Source organism: Danio aesculapii, chromosome 16 (genome assembly GCF_903798145.1).
Source record: "Danio aesculapii chromosome 16, fDanAes4.1, whole genome shotgun sequence".
Lineage (NCBI taxonomy): Eukaryota > Metazoa > Chordata > Actinopteri > Cypriniformes > Danionidae > Danio > Danio aesculapii.
This window is the reverse complement of record NC_079450.1, coordinates 40,070,051-40,083,958: the sequence shown is the minus strand read 5'-3', so window position 1 is coordinate 40,083,958 and position 13,908 is coordinate 40,070,051. Positions and strand designations below refer to the sequence as shown.

The 13,908-nt window shown below is 35.6% G+C and overlaps 1 protein-coding gene across 1 annotated transcript in view; it reads left to right on the top strand.

The window, feature by feature from the left end:
• Positions 1-13,908, top strand: part of creb5b (cAMP responsive element binding protein 5b) — a 174,428-nt gene that overhangs the window by 28,135 nt on the left and 132,385 nt on the right. Inside the window, exon 4 of the mRNA XM_056476159.1 lies at positions 7,146-7,267. Within this exon, the coding sequence (XP_056332134.1) occupies positions 7,146-7,267 (122 nt within the window). The remainder of the gene's footprint in view (positions 1-7,145; positions 7,268-13,908) is intronic.

Sequence of the window (13,908 nt, the reverse complement as noted above, 5' to 3'; positions counted from 1 at the left end):
ACGCAGTGGTGCAGTAGGTTGTGCTGTCGCCTCACAGCAAGAAGGTCGCTGGTTCTAGCCTCGGCTGGGTCAGTTGGCGTTTCTGTGTGGAGTTTGCATGTTCTTCCTGCGTTCGCGTGGGTTTTCTCCACAGTCCAAAGTCATGCGGTACAGGTGAATTGGGAAGGCTAAATTGTCCGTGGTGTATGAGTGTGAATGAGTGTGTATGGATGTTTCCAAGGGATGGGTTGTGGCTGGAAGGGCAACCGCTGCGTAAAACATGTGTTGGATAGGTTGCCGGTTCATTCCGCTGTGGCGACCCCAGATTAATAAAGGGACTAAGCCGAAAAGAAAATGAATAAATGACTTACTAAATAAATATTTAATACAAATAAATTAGATGTTAAATATAATCACTGAAACATATGAAATAATATACAGGTTTAATCATTAAATAATCTTTAAAAAAGGCATGATTTGTTTATATTTGCAATAGCTGTGTTTTTACAAAACCTGAACCCGAGCATTTGTGTTGGCTTGAAATCCAATTAAAATCTGATTTGCAGTCTGCACGGTCAGATCAGATTTCACGTATTTTGTCATTTGAGATGTTCACCTTTGCCCCAGATATTGAACCGCGTGACATTCACTTTACAGTTAATTACAAATGAAGAAACTATAGAGGCGTTCAAGACACATTGTTGATTATTTGCTTTATGCATGTTTTTAAATGTTCTAAGCATGTATGCATGCAACTCATGTTCAGGTTTATTCTTCCTCTTTTTCCACAATAATAACAACGCTGGCTAGAAGAAAGTATCTCAGCATTATGGTGATGCTTACATCATTACCATAGCAAACGATACACCAGATATTGACTACACTGTCCGAAAAAACAGATCACATTTCAGCACTTGTGAAATGATGGTGCACGTCCTTTAGATTGGATTTGAAAAACAAATCGGATTTGTGTGATATTCAAGATTTTATGTAATTATGAGTTATGGGTGGATGGAAAGAGATTTAAATATATTTCATCCATCCATTTTATTCATTTATTTTCCTTTGGCTTAGTCCTTTTATTCATCAGGAGTCGCTACAGCAGAATGAACCGCCAACTTATCATATGTATCACATAGTGTATGCCCTTTCAGCTGCAACCCAGTACTGGGAAACATCCAAACACATTCACACACATACACCATGGCCAATTTATTTTATTCAGCTCATGTCTTTGGACAGTGGGGGAAACCGGAGCACCCGGAGGAAACCCACGCAAACACGGGGAGAACATGCAAATTCCACACAGAAATGCCAACTGACTCAGCCGGGACTCGAACCAGCCAACTTCTTTCTGTGAGGTGACAGTGCTAACTACTGAGCCACTGTTTCACCCTCCATTTTATTCACGATATTTAAAAAACGATTTTCTTTATTGTTATACCATGTGACATTAGGCATTATTCAGTTATTAAACTAAACCAAAGTAAAACGTATTTTAAATACTTTAAATGTTTTTCAAAACCACATGAAACTACACTCTGAAAAAAGTGAGTTATTAATTTAATCCATTTTAACAATTGTTGAGTTAAAAATATTTGTTTTTTGTTGAATTTTTTTTAACCTTTATTGGGATATTTATTTAATAACTCAATGAGTTGTGTTTAATATTTGATGCTATGTTGTGTTATTTCTAACCTTTTTTGGGTTATCTATTTAATAACTCAACCAGTTGGGTTAAAATGTTGAATTTCAACAGTAAACTGATTTACAGCTGTATCAAAATGCAATTTTTTTTTCAAATTACCTCTAGTGTCGTTTTTTTATATCCATTTCACCGGCACTCTTAATTATTGATGATGCAAACGCGCACTTCATAGCCGATCTATATTAACTACTGCACTCATTATGATAGATCTGTATGAAAAAAATATTTGACTGTTTTTCTTTTCATAAAATGGCTTAACTTGAAGTGCTGTAAAAAATTTTTTTGAATTTTTTCAAGGTGCTTCATGATATGTTGCCATATGGCAGCAATGTCTAGTAGATCAAACTTTGAAAATTCAAATGTAAGATTTTCCTTATAATTAATGATGTTATTGTTTGTTTTGATTTATTGGTGTTGCAGAATTATAAGCTTTAACACAGAACTTATAAATGACACCTTATGCATACTTTCCAACAACTCATATTCCAACAGCTTTCATTTATTCCATTCTTTTTTTCTGAATATAATTGAAAACAATCATAATATTGTATTATCATGTATACAACATGCAGTAAATATAAATATTTTCTCCAGTAAATATTATAACAAATAAATAACAAGTCTAATATATCCAGATGCATCAAAATTATGCAGCTACTCTTTAAATATTATACTATACTACGCCTGTCTTATCTGCCTCAGAGCTAACTTACTTGAACAGTCTACATCCCTGCTCTTATGAAATGTTCAATCTGCATCATTCTCATGGTCAATAAAACCCATCTCATCCTCACTTTCATCTGCAGGAAGAGCCAGTTCTGTCCTTTTCTTCTTTCACTTACCGTAGAACATGGTGGTGCTCGCTAATACACTGTTCCCTGTATTTATATCCAATGAAACGTATTGCCATTAAAATTTGATTTTATCCATAACGCTAATGCCATTGATATATGACTAATGAACAATATTTTACTAGAATTCATGTTGTTATTGTTACAACTTAAAAGATCACAACTGACCTTTGGCATTTGGCAGCACACATTTGATCGATTTACAAAAATTTATTTGATAAAAAATTTTTGAGTTGTGAGTATGTCATCATAACTTACTGGAGGTGATGTCTCAGATTTTTTTGTGGATCTGACATGGGTTGATCCTTTGTTTTTATTGACGTTTATATTTGGATTCAGCAACTACTCACAATAAACCCAAGCCTGCCAGAAATCCCGCCGCAGAAAAACACTGCATGTCATGTGACTTAACCAAAGAACATAATTGGCTAAACTAAGGTCTTCTCTTTCCAAAAAAAGAGTCTTAAAGTCTTGGTCTTAAAGAAACAAACATTCATTCATTCATTCATTTTCTTTTCGGCTTAGTCCCTTTATTAATCTGGGGTCGCCACAGTGGAATGAACCGCCAACTTATCCAGTATATGTTTTATGCAGCGGATGCCTTAAAGAAACAGTGGCAGGGAAATGAACATAAATATCATGTTGCTATATGGCAACACCATGCAGTAGAGAGTTAAACGAATAAAAACACTTTCCCTACCTCCTGTGTTCATCTCTACAGTTTTTTTTTGGGAGGAAATGATACACATATTTGAGATATTCGGCTATCATTGTTTATTTTATAAAAAGCATTGTCACATTTTTTTAAATGAGTTTTTCTTGTCCATATTTTGGACATTTGTCTTTAATAACCATCAATATTCGTTATTCATTCTCTTCTATCACAAATATAGATCAGGGCTCCTAGATTTAATCCCATGATGGGATTCTACAAGCCCTGGTTGCGCTGTTCAGTCTAGACTATAATATTTATTGTGGGCTTGATAAAGAACAAGATAATGAGTTACAACGTGGTTTCAGCAGTGGCTAGAAATCATCCTCCCACCACAAGCTCAATAATAGGTGTGTGTGATTTCTTTGCGGAGTGTGTTTGAGGGAAAGAGGCTGAGGGGTAGTGAGTGAAGGAACGCATGTGCACCTTTGTTAGCAAGTGAGCTACTGACAGAAAGGCCTGCATGTAAAAGAATGCTGCGTGAGTGAGAAACCCAAAGCTGATCCCAGAAATCCGATCCGCCACTCTGACAAGGGTAAATAATGAAACGGACAGAATCACAGCCTGAGTGGAGAGAGACACAGCGTGCAGCTACACATGCATCCCCGTCCACATATTCCTGTCAGAAATTTTTGCATAGCTTTTTGGGGTGGGTTCAATTTGCATAGGGAATTTATTGTATGCTAATTTGAGTGTGCAAAAAACAGAGCCATCATTAAGGAGATGCATGCATGATGTTACGCAGATATGACATTAATAATCATAGTATTATATCCTAAATCTTTTTGGGGTCGGTTCAATTTGCATATGGAATTTATTGTATACTAATTTGAGTGTGCAAAAATGCAGAGCCGTCATCAAGATGTATGCTTGATGTTATGCAGATCTGACATTAATACGCATAGTTGTATATCATATATATATATTTTTATTTATTATTAATTTATATTATTATTTATTATACTTCTATATTATTTTATATGGCAACGCATTGGCGCAGTAGGTAGTTCTGTCACCTCACAGCAAGAAGGTTGCCGGTTCGAGACTTGGCTGGGTCGGTTGGCGTTTCTGTGTGGAGTTTGCATGATCTCCCTGCGTTCGCGTGGGTTTCCTCAGGGTGCTCTGGTTTCCCCCACAGTTCAAAGACATGTGGTACAGGTGAATTGGGTAGGCTAAATTGTGAGTAGTGTATGAGTGTGGGTGAGTGTGTATGGATGTTCCCCAGAGATAGGTTGTGGCTGGAAGGGCATCCGCTGTGTAAAACATATGCTGGATAACTTGGCGGTTCATTCCGCTGTGGTGACCCCGGATTAATAAAGGGACTAAGACAAAAACAAAATGAATGTATATATGAATGTATATATATATATATATATATATATATATATATATATATGAAATCATTATAAGTATTGCTCACCCAAAAAAGAAAGTTTATTAATTTTTTTGCGTACACTAAGTTGTTCTAAACCCGAGTTTCTTGGTCCTGTTGAATGTAAAAGATGATATTTTGAATAATTCTGAGGCTGTCTTTTAATAAATTAACCCCTTCGAACTTGAATTATGTTCCAAGTTTTAGAAAAAGTATAAATTTAATTTATAGGTAGAAGCACAGATATATGAGTTTATATGGGTTATAAGTGCATAGGTTTTTTTTATATCCAAATGAATATTTGAATGAGCGTTGTCATTTAAAAAAAAAATCGTTAATGTATTTAACCTTTTGAAATCAAACGTGACAAACCGCGGGTCTGCGCTTACCATAGAAAACATTCAGTCCAGCTCTTTGTTTTTGTGTCAGGGCATTTACTGTACAATGTGGCAATAGCTTGTTGGACCATCTGTACAGTATGCCTGGCACTGAACTGTTTTATACAGTTTTGTACAGTTCCTTGGCCATAAACCTCTGCCTATCATTACACAGACTTTTCAGAACACTGCAATAGCATAGTGGTCAGTGCGCCATTAAAGAATAACAGTGCTCACAGTGGAGCGAGTTCAAATCTTGTATAAAGATTTTTTTTCCTCTTCCTCTCTCTCTTTGTAAAGTGCTTTGCAATTTATTCTCATCGTAACTTTCTATGGTGACTCGTGAATTCAGCGATCTACTGAAAATTCCTTCAGGTATGCCCCGTGCATGCGCATTAACTCACGGTTATCTTCAGGAGGTTGATTCTACTGAATCTTATCAGCTGTTTTGGAATCGACATACTCACGGTCAGCACGTCTTGGGTTAATCAACCGAGAGTTCAGGGTTTAGCGGATGGTAAGTTAAACCAGCTTTCTGGAACCCCACTCCCCAAAAAAAACACAAAAAAACAAGGTGTTTTGATTAAGTCTTAAACTATGATTAAGATTATTTTGGATAATGAAAGCATTTTTTAAAAATCACTTTAATTCAAAAGATTAAACAAAAAGACATCCCTAAAATAAGTGAGCTACACTTTAAGTAGAAGTTTCCCAGAAAGAGCAGGTACATCAATGTCACTTTTTAAAATTTCTGCATAAACGGCTTGACAGGGAAAAAAAAATTGTAATCATATAAAACATATTATAATTATTTGATAAAATTGTTTTTTTTAACTTAATTTGTTAGGAAACCTTTAGGGTGGCAGGATCAAAGATGATTATTATTTTATTACAAGTCTGTGAGACTTATTTGAGTTAATATTTAGGTTATTCACTAAAATATTCATATGATTTATGCCATATATATTTATGGAGCTGAATGCAGTACATAGTCTGTAAAAAAAAGGCAGAATAAACCAGTGCAAACAATCTAGCTTTTATAAACAAACTATTTAACAAAACATGATTACTGCAGTAAAATATTTGTAGTCTTTTAAAAAGCATGATATGTACAAGATAGAGATGGTATAAATTTAATTGTTTGTTTTGAAATTTGTGAGATGGAATTTGTCCAATAATAAACCTGAACCTGAACCTTTGTCATGCGGTGAACTCAGCCAATCGTGTTATATCTGTGTCATCATCGCAGGTGCAGCAGTCGCTCTTCAGATGCTGCACCGGCTGAATCAGTCGTCTGATCTCAGAGCACTGTCACGGTACTTTGATGCCACATGTGACAGTCACATGGCATCGGCGCAGCATCAATCCGGACAAAATTAGATTTCGATCTGGCTGCGAAGCACTGCAAGTCGAACGCACCTAGTGGGAAACAGAACAAAGGGGGCACATGATATAAACAAACACACATGGAATCGAACACAAGAGACACCACATAACACACACACCAGACATGTGACACTTACAACTATATAATTCTTTTTTAAATTTGATTAGTAAACAAAATCCTTCTTTTCTTTATAGAATCTTTGAAATATTGGCAAACATATCAATAAATGTGAATAAAACACTTGGTGATGATGCTTACTTATAAGTTTGGAACAAATTGCTGCCATGTTTCTGTTCAATGAAGTGGTTATTTTTCAAATGACAACAGGCAGAGCTTTACTTCCATTTGATTGGATGACAAAAGTCGAATATCTGGGACTGCAGGCTTTAAATTAGGTGAAATGCTGCTTAAACAAGAAGAAAAAAAAAGTGACCTGACATTTTATGTCTATTTACATGGACTTAGGGTCCAAAAATAGACAAATCAACTGAATAACCACATTATTTTCTTTATGTAGAGCTGTTTATACTGTTGCTGATTTAAATGTATTTCATAATTGGATGATTTTATTGAATATGAACTAAGTTGAGTGAAATAACACAATTTTCTTTTCAGAATTTTTCCCATATTTGAAGTGTGCATCTCTGACTGTCATTGTTTCCTCTTTATTACCGTGACGCTGCTTTTAATTTATCTTAAAATTTTAGCACTATAGGTTCACATGACTTAAGTTAAAAAAACCCTTCTAAATGTTTCCAGATCAGACGCCGACCCCGACGCGCTTCTTGAAGAACTGTGAGGAGGTGGGTCTCTTCAGTGAACTGGATTGCTCCATCGAGCAGGAGTTCTGCAAGGCTCAAGAGGAGGAGGACAGTAAACAGGTGAGGTTATTCTGGCATGCTCATTACTGTCAATATTACACCATCCACCATAACAGTGGCATACAGAAGACTCTCATTTCTGCACTGATGCACACACATGCAGCAGGCAGGTGGAGATTCTGTGGCTGAATCAGGTAAAGATACACCCAGAGATCAGATTTGGCATCTGAGCCTCTAACAGATTGACAGCTGTGTTCATGAAGAGCATTGTTTGTCTGAATATCACCTTTCACCTAGACAATAACACACTCTTGACCTGTGTCTACAGAAGGATTTAGGGCACCATAGTCTTGCTTCTGGTGTAAGAGGCTTCCCTAAGGCTCAGGATTTTTTTTCTGTAGTCACAGTTTGTCAGCTGGGATATAGAATCGATTAAACCTGGCATTCACACTTGTTTTGTCACAAATCAGTTTTTCAAGAGCAATTGCAGAGCCAGTGGCTGTTCTGTAACCAAGCATTAATGATTTGAACTTGATGCAAGCTTCAACCAGTAGGCCGTGCAGCCAGATTAATAATAATAATAATAATAATAATAATAATAATAATAATAATAATAATAATAATAATAATAATAATAATAACAACAACAATAACTCCTTACATTTATATAGTGCTTATCTGGACACTCAAATCGCTTTTTGGGGGGAGTCTCCTCAACCACCAAACCTGGATGACATGACGGCAGCCATATTGCGCACCACACACCAGCTGATATTTAGAGGAGACAGTGATAAAGCCTGTTATGAAATGGGGATGGTTAGGAGGCCATGATGGACAGAGGACAGTGGGCAAATTTGGCCAGGATTAAACCCCTATTCTTTTTTGAAGGACATCCTGGGATTTTTAACAACCTCAGAGAAACCTTGGTTTAATATCTCATCCAAAAGACAGCACTCACTGAGCATTATAGAGTCCCCTTCATTATACTGGGGCATTAGGACCCACACAGACCACAGGTTGAGCACCCCCTGCTGGCCTCACTAACACCACTTCCGGCAGCAACCAGGTACTGGCCGAGTGCAGCCCTGCTTAGCTTTAGTGGGCGACCACGTGAGAGTTACATAGAGCTAGCTGCTGGCTCAAATAATTAAATTCAAGTTAATTCATCTTTATTTCTATAGTGCTTTTTACAATGTAAATTGAGTGAAAGCAGCTTAACATTATTCTTTACGGAAAGGGAATGTACCACACACCGGAAGTGACGCGGGGAAAAGTGTTGTCATTGGTAGTGAATGCGGTAAATTCGTGCTGTGGAGTACATGGCGTAAATAAAGTTTATACCAAATAAATATTCTTATTACTTGGTGTCAGTGTCATTGTAAACATTATTAATTTTACTATTTGTGAGCCAGAACAGTATATAACCAAAAAGAATGTAAAGAAATAATTCTAATTTACATGCCATCGACAGGATTCGAACCCAAGTCACAATGTTCAGCTCATGCATCAATCAACCTTTCTAACTGAGCTATTCCAGAGTACATGTTGGGGCTGGTTTTGATATCTTTATCAGTCAACAAATGTGTTTTGGTTGTGAACACATGTTAACTTGTTTCCATGTACACGCGTTTACATGTTTCTACATACTCTCACACTGATATTTTCTCAGAATAGCTCTAAATGACAAAACAATGTTTTATCACAGTTGGGCAAACCATGATTTTTTTAGTTGTAGACTCTTGTTAACCCGTATCTTTGGACTCGTGTTAACCTGTGTCTACAAAGTCACATACGAGCTGATATTTTACGGTGTGTGGTACAATCCGCGTCACTTCCTGTGTGTGGTACATTCCCTTTCCATAAAGAATCTGTCATTGTAAATCTGTTTTGGGACTGGTAAAAATGTTTTGCATCTTAGAAATTTTTTTCTAAAATGTAAATTTGTTTCGTTCTTGGTAAAATCGTTTTTCCAATGTAACTGTGTCTTATGATAGGTAAAAATGTTTTTCAAAATTTGTCTTGAGCTTCGTAAAAGTGTTGCACACTTTGTAATGTTGTTTTGCACTTCCCGGCCACCGTATAACATACATGAAGTTCAAGTAAATTGAAACTGCTTCAGTCTAGTTTTCATAGTTGAAGTTCAGATTAGTTTGGTTCAGTGTAATGTTGATGTCATTGCTGAAAGCCAAAACACTGAAGTCCTAAATTAAGCAAGGCAGTAGCGACAGTGCCGAGGAACAAACTTAAACAATTCACGAAATATTACCAAATAATAACAGCAATGTGCCATCATGAAATTATGTAGTGTATGGAGGATATTACCAATTGGTAAAATGAATGGGCTTTTTAGAATTTACAATTTATAGAAGTTAAATTTACATTTATGCATTTGGCAAAGCCTTCAAACACAATTTACAATCTATTCAAGGTACACATTTTTACAAGCATGTGTTATATAATTGAAGAATTTTTTTTGTGCAGTTATAATGCAATGCTTTACAAATTGAGCTACACTAATCCCAAATTTTACATAGATTAAAGAGCATAGAGCATTACGTTTTTCTTGTGGTAGGGGCACTATTTTAATAAATGCTCCTAACAGTTTTATTTCAAGAAAGGTTGGTGTGAGTCACACCTTATGATGCACAAGTGCTACTGAATAAACAAACCCATGTTACACAGCTTAAAATAAAATGTGTTTTGGTATGCAATACTAGTAAAGTATGAGTACCATACTGTTTCAAATATTTGACATAATGGGCTCTATTTTAACGATCTAGGCGCAAAGTCTAAAGCGCATGGGGCAAAAGCATTAAGGGTATGTCCAAATCCAGTTTAAGTGTAAGTGGAAAAACTAAATGCTTCACTAGTGAGAAAACAAAACAAACCATCTGCATCGCGAAGATGGAGAATGAGCCCCCTTCATTCAGCCTCTTTACTTTTACTCTTTACTTTACTCCTTTACTTTAGTGGATAAGTAAACGGTGTTGTACGCACTCCACTAAAGACATCCATTAGCCTAAATATTTAATTGAGTTTGTTAAGCGCAAAGATTTGTTTCAAAACTATTTCTAAATTCAGTTCCAGCAAATGGATAAATGAATAATAATAATGAAGTTTGGTCAAACAACTGAGTAATATCCAAACACACGTCCTGTTCTTATGCCCCATATAGTGATGCATATGACTGCAAAACCTGACAGGTGGACAAATCTAAACTTGTTTTTATTAAAAGAAATATAAATATGCATATAATAAATAATGATGCTAATAATAATTACATTATACAAATGCAATTTGTCATGAATAAACTGAAAAAAGCCCCAGACAAAAGGAAGGCATGGATGTAGTGGTATTTATATTCACGTAAAAAATATTAGTTTTGTAAGATTTTAATTATTTAATTTTTTTTCATATGTAAAGATTTTTGTGTATTGCTGTACATCCTGTCTGTCTTAAGCAATGTGTATGCTCTTTGGACCTTCATAGGTGCATAACTAACGCGATCTGCACTGGACCCTTTATAGTAAAAAGTCAAATGTGTATTCAGTGATCTGTGTAATTAGTCAAAGGTGGACAAGCTGAAAATGTTTTTGATTCTTTTAATGCCTCAATATAGCATCATTCATTTGTTGACAAACATGTTGTTAGGTACTTTAGATTTGTTGATTTAGGCCATTTTTTTAATTAGGGATACTCTTTATGTAAGTATGCAAACAGTTAAATTAAAACAAGTAAAAGTGCAGCTCCTTTAAGCTGTTTTCCTATCAGGATTTTACTGTTAGCTTAGCAAGATGCTAATCTCAAACTCTGCATATAGGTAAAATGCAATGTGTAGCTCACTTAAAGCTTTGAAGCGCAAACCTTAACCTCTCAAGGCCCAAGGTGTTTTTTTACATGCAGTTTTATTTCTCTTTGCTATTTGAGAATTATTGGAACTTAATTAGAATAAAACCTAAGTATCATCTTTTGATATGATGCACTTTTGGAGAAAAATAATTTCCATATATGTGGACTCATGGTCCTAATTTACATAAAACACTTTTTTCCTGACTGTTTTCTAATGCATATATATAATATACATTTTTTTGAACATGTTTTGACTGTCAGAGAGTAAAAACAATTTTTTTTTCCCATTTTGGACAGTTAAAAATGGTGTTTGGGAAATTTCATATGCTGCAAAACAGTTGCAGGATGACAGCTAAAATGTGCTCTCCATGTATGTGGTAACTAAGCCCTAGGAGGTTAAAGTACATTTTCTTACCATAAAGGAGGTTTTTCAAAGTCATGTTTAAAATTGATAACTAAAGGAAGGTGTTTTTGAAGCCATGGTGATAATAACCACACTAATGTGTATGTTTTTATCACACATCGCCACAGTTTGATAATGACGCAAACACCTTCACCTCTAATGACTATTTTGCCTGGGTTCAGTGACCATCACAGTACTGTCTGTAAGACAGCCTTTCTCTAGATAAACTAATGGTGTGCGTTAATCTGGGGAGTTTACACTTGAGGTTTAGGTTTAGTGCACTATGCCAAGTCAGCAAGCAGCAGGTTGTAGCAGGACTTTGCTGAGCTCAGGCGAAGACAGGTGAGCTGGAGATATTGCCCAGAGCTTTTCAAAGAATTCACTGTGTTTGTCTTAAGAGAAAGGTTCTAAAGTCAAATGTGGAACATGGTTTATCTGTCTAAAATCTTATGCCCTTAAAAGATGTGTTTTTAGTTCAATTAAATGTCTCTTTGTGGGCTATAACTATTTACAATCACCTGTAATAGAATATTATTATATATAGTTTAATTGTCAAGTCATAGAGTGCTGCATGCATCATGTATTTTTGTAGGCCAATGCCCAGAAATGAGTTAGCATTATTCCAGCATTTATTCCAAAGAAACAAGTGAAAAGGAATCATGGCTGCAGTTATTTGCCACTCTATACACTCTTACAAAATTGATCAGTTGATTTTGTTAAATTGAATTCCTGACACCACTCTGATCAAATTATGAGGTTATGTTTTAGTGATGATTTGTTTTGGTGATTATCAAGTGTTGAAGGAAAACAGTAAAGTAAAGTACACCAGATTGCAGTAGTCTGCTGTACAAATGCATTTCTGTTCAGCTGTTTAGCTCCTCAATGATGCAGTGAAGTATAAGTATTGAACACGTCATGTTTTTTCCTGAGAATAATATTTCTAAAGGAGTTGTTGACATGAAGTTGAACCAGATTTTGGTAAAATCCCAAACAATACAATCATAAAAAAGTAGTTATGTGTAATAATGATGGAATGACACAAGGAGAAAGCACAGAACTATTGAAATGTATTTAATACTTTATATAAAAAAATAATAATTTGTGATGGCTGCTTAAAGACGCCTCTCATATGGAGAATGAAATCATGCATTGCTTGGTGATTTTTTTCAAAGAAAAAAAATCTCGATGGTCTGTGTGTCTCGTCTACCAAATCTGATCTCTATTTTATATTTTCTAGTGGATTCAAGTCAGGTGATTGGCTGGGCCATTCTACAGCTTGATTTTCTTTTTCTGAAACCATTTGTGTTTCCTAGGCTGTGTTTTGGATCATTGTCTTGCTGATATATGTCCACCCTGGTTTGATCTTTATCATCCTGATAATGTAGATGTTGGACTGAACCTAATATTAATTTACAATGACGAAGGGCGGAGGGTTGCTGAAGAACTACTGAGAGATTTCAGCTGCTGTCTGGACTTTCACTGCCTTTCTACACCTCCCTTTCTTCATGTGTTCAATACTTTTTCCCTGTGTCATTTTATTTTATTACACATAACCTAATTTGTGTCTCAGTGATGGGTTGCAGCTGGAAGGGCATCCGCTGTGTAAAACATATGCTAAATAAGTTTGCGGTTCATTGCGCTGTGGTGACCCCAGATTAATAAAGGGACTAAGCTGAAAAAAATGAATAAATGAATAGAAATATGTTTTGTCAGAAAAATATGTGTTCAATACTTATTTCTCCCACTGTAACAAGTGCTAAAGAGTTCATGTCGCTCGCCTTCACCTTGATTTTTCTTTAAAAATTTAAGTTGAGCTTTCTAGAAGTGGTCCTTGATGCACAGTTCTCTCCTTTACCTTTCACAGAGACTTGCTCTGTCTGCTACAGGAAATGCATGCATAAGCTTGGATTCACATTTTTTTTAACACCTATACGACTTACAAAGCGCAGACCATCAAACCTCCTTTTTCACACCTCAAGTATGTGTTTAAGTGGCTTTAACCAAAGAGGCTGCTTAAAATTACTTTCAATGAGAAATTCAGGCTTTGCCTTTTAGTTGTTGTTCCACATTTTTAAAGGTGTGGTCACATTTACCGTAACACCAACAAATTTTCACAGGCAAAATCAAGTCGTTAAAATTTTTTAAATTTGTGTGAGCACAAATTATTTTATAATACAAATAGTTTACAACAGTTGCAACAGCAGAATCAATTTAGCTGCACAGATATGAAAAGCTGCTTAAAGTTTGAAAGTAACATCTGTTTAGTTGTGCTGCATGACAAAAGACTGTATTATTTTGCTTGCAAAAAGTTGATAAAATGTCACTTTTGCACATCTTTAAAGTCTGCATGAAGTCAAAGTTTGAACGGGTTTACTACAGTCACCAGACATTTTATTAGACACAGATGTTCAGATGCTTGTTAATGCAAATAGCTAATCAGTTAGTCTCA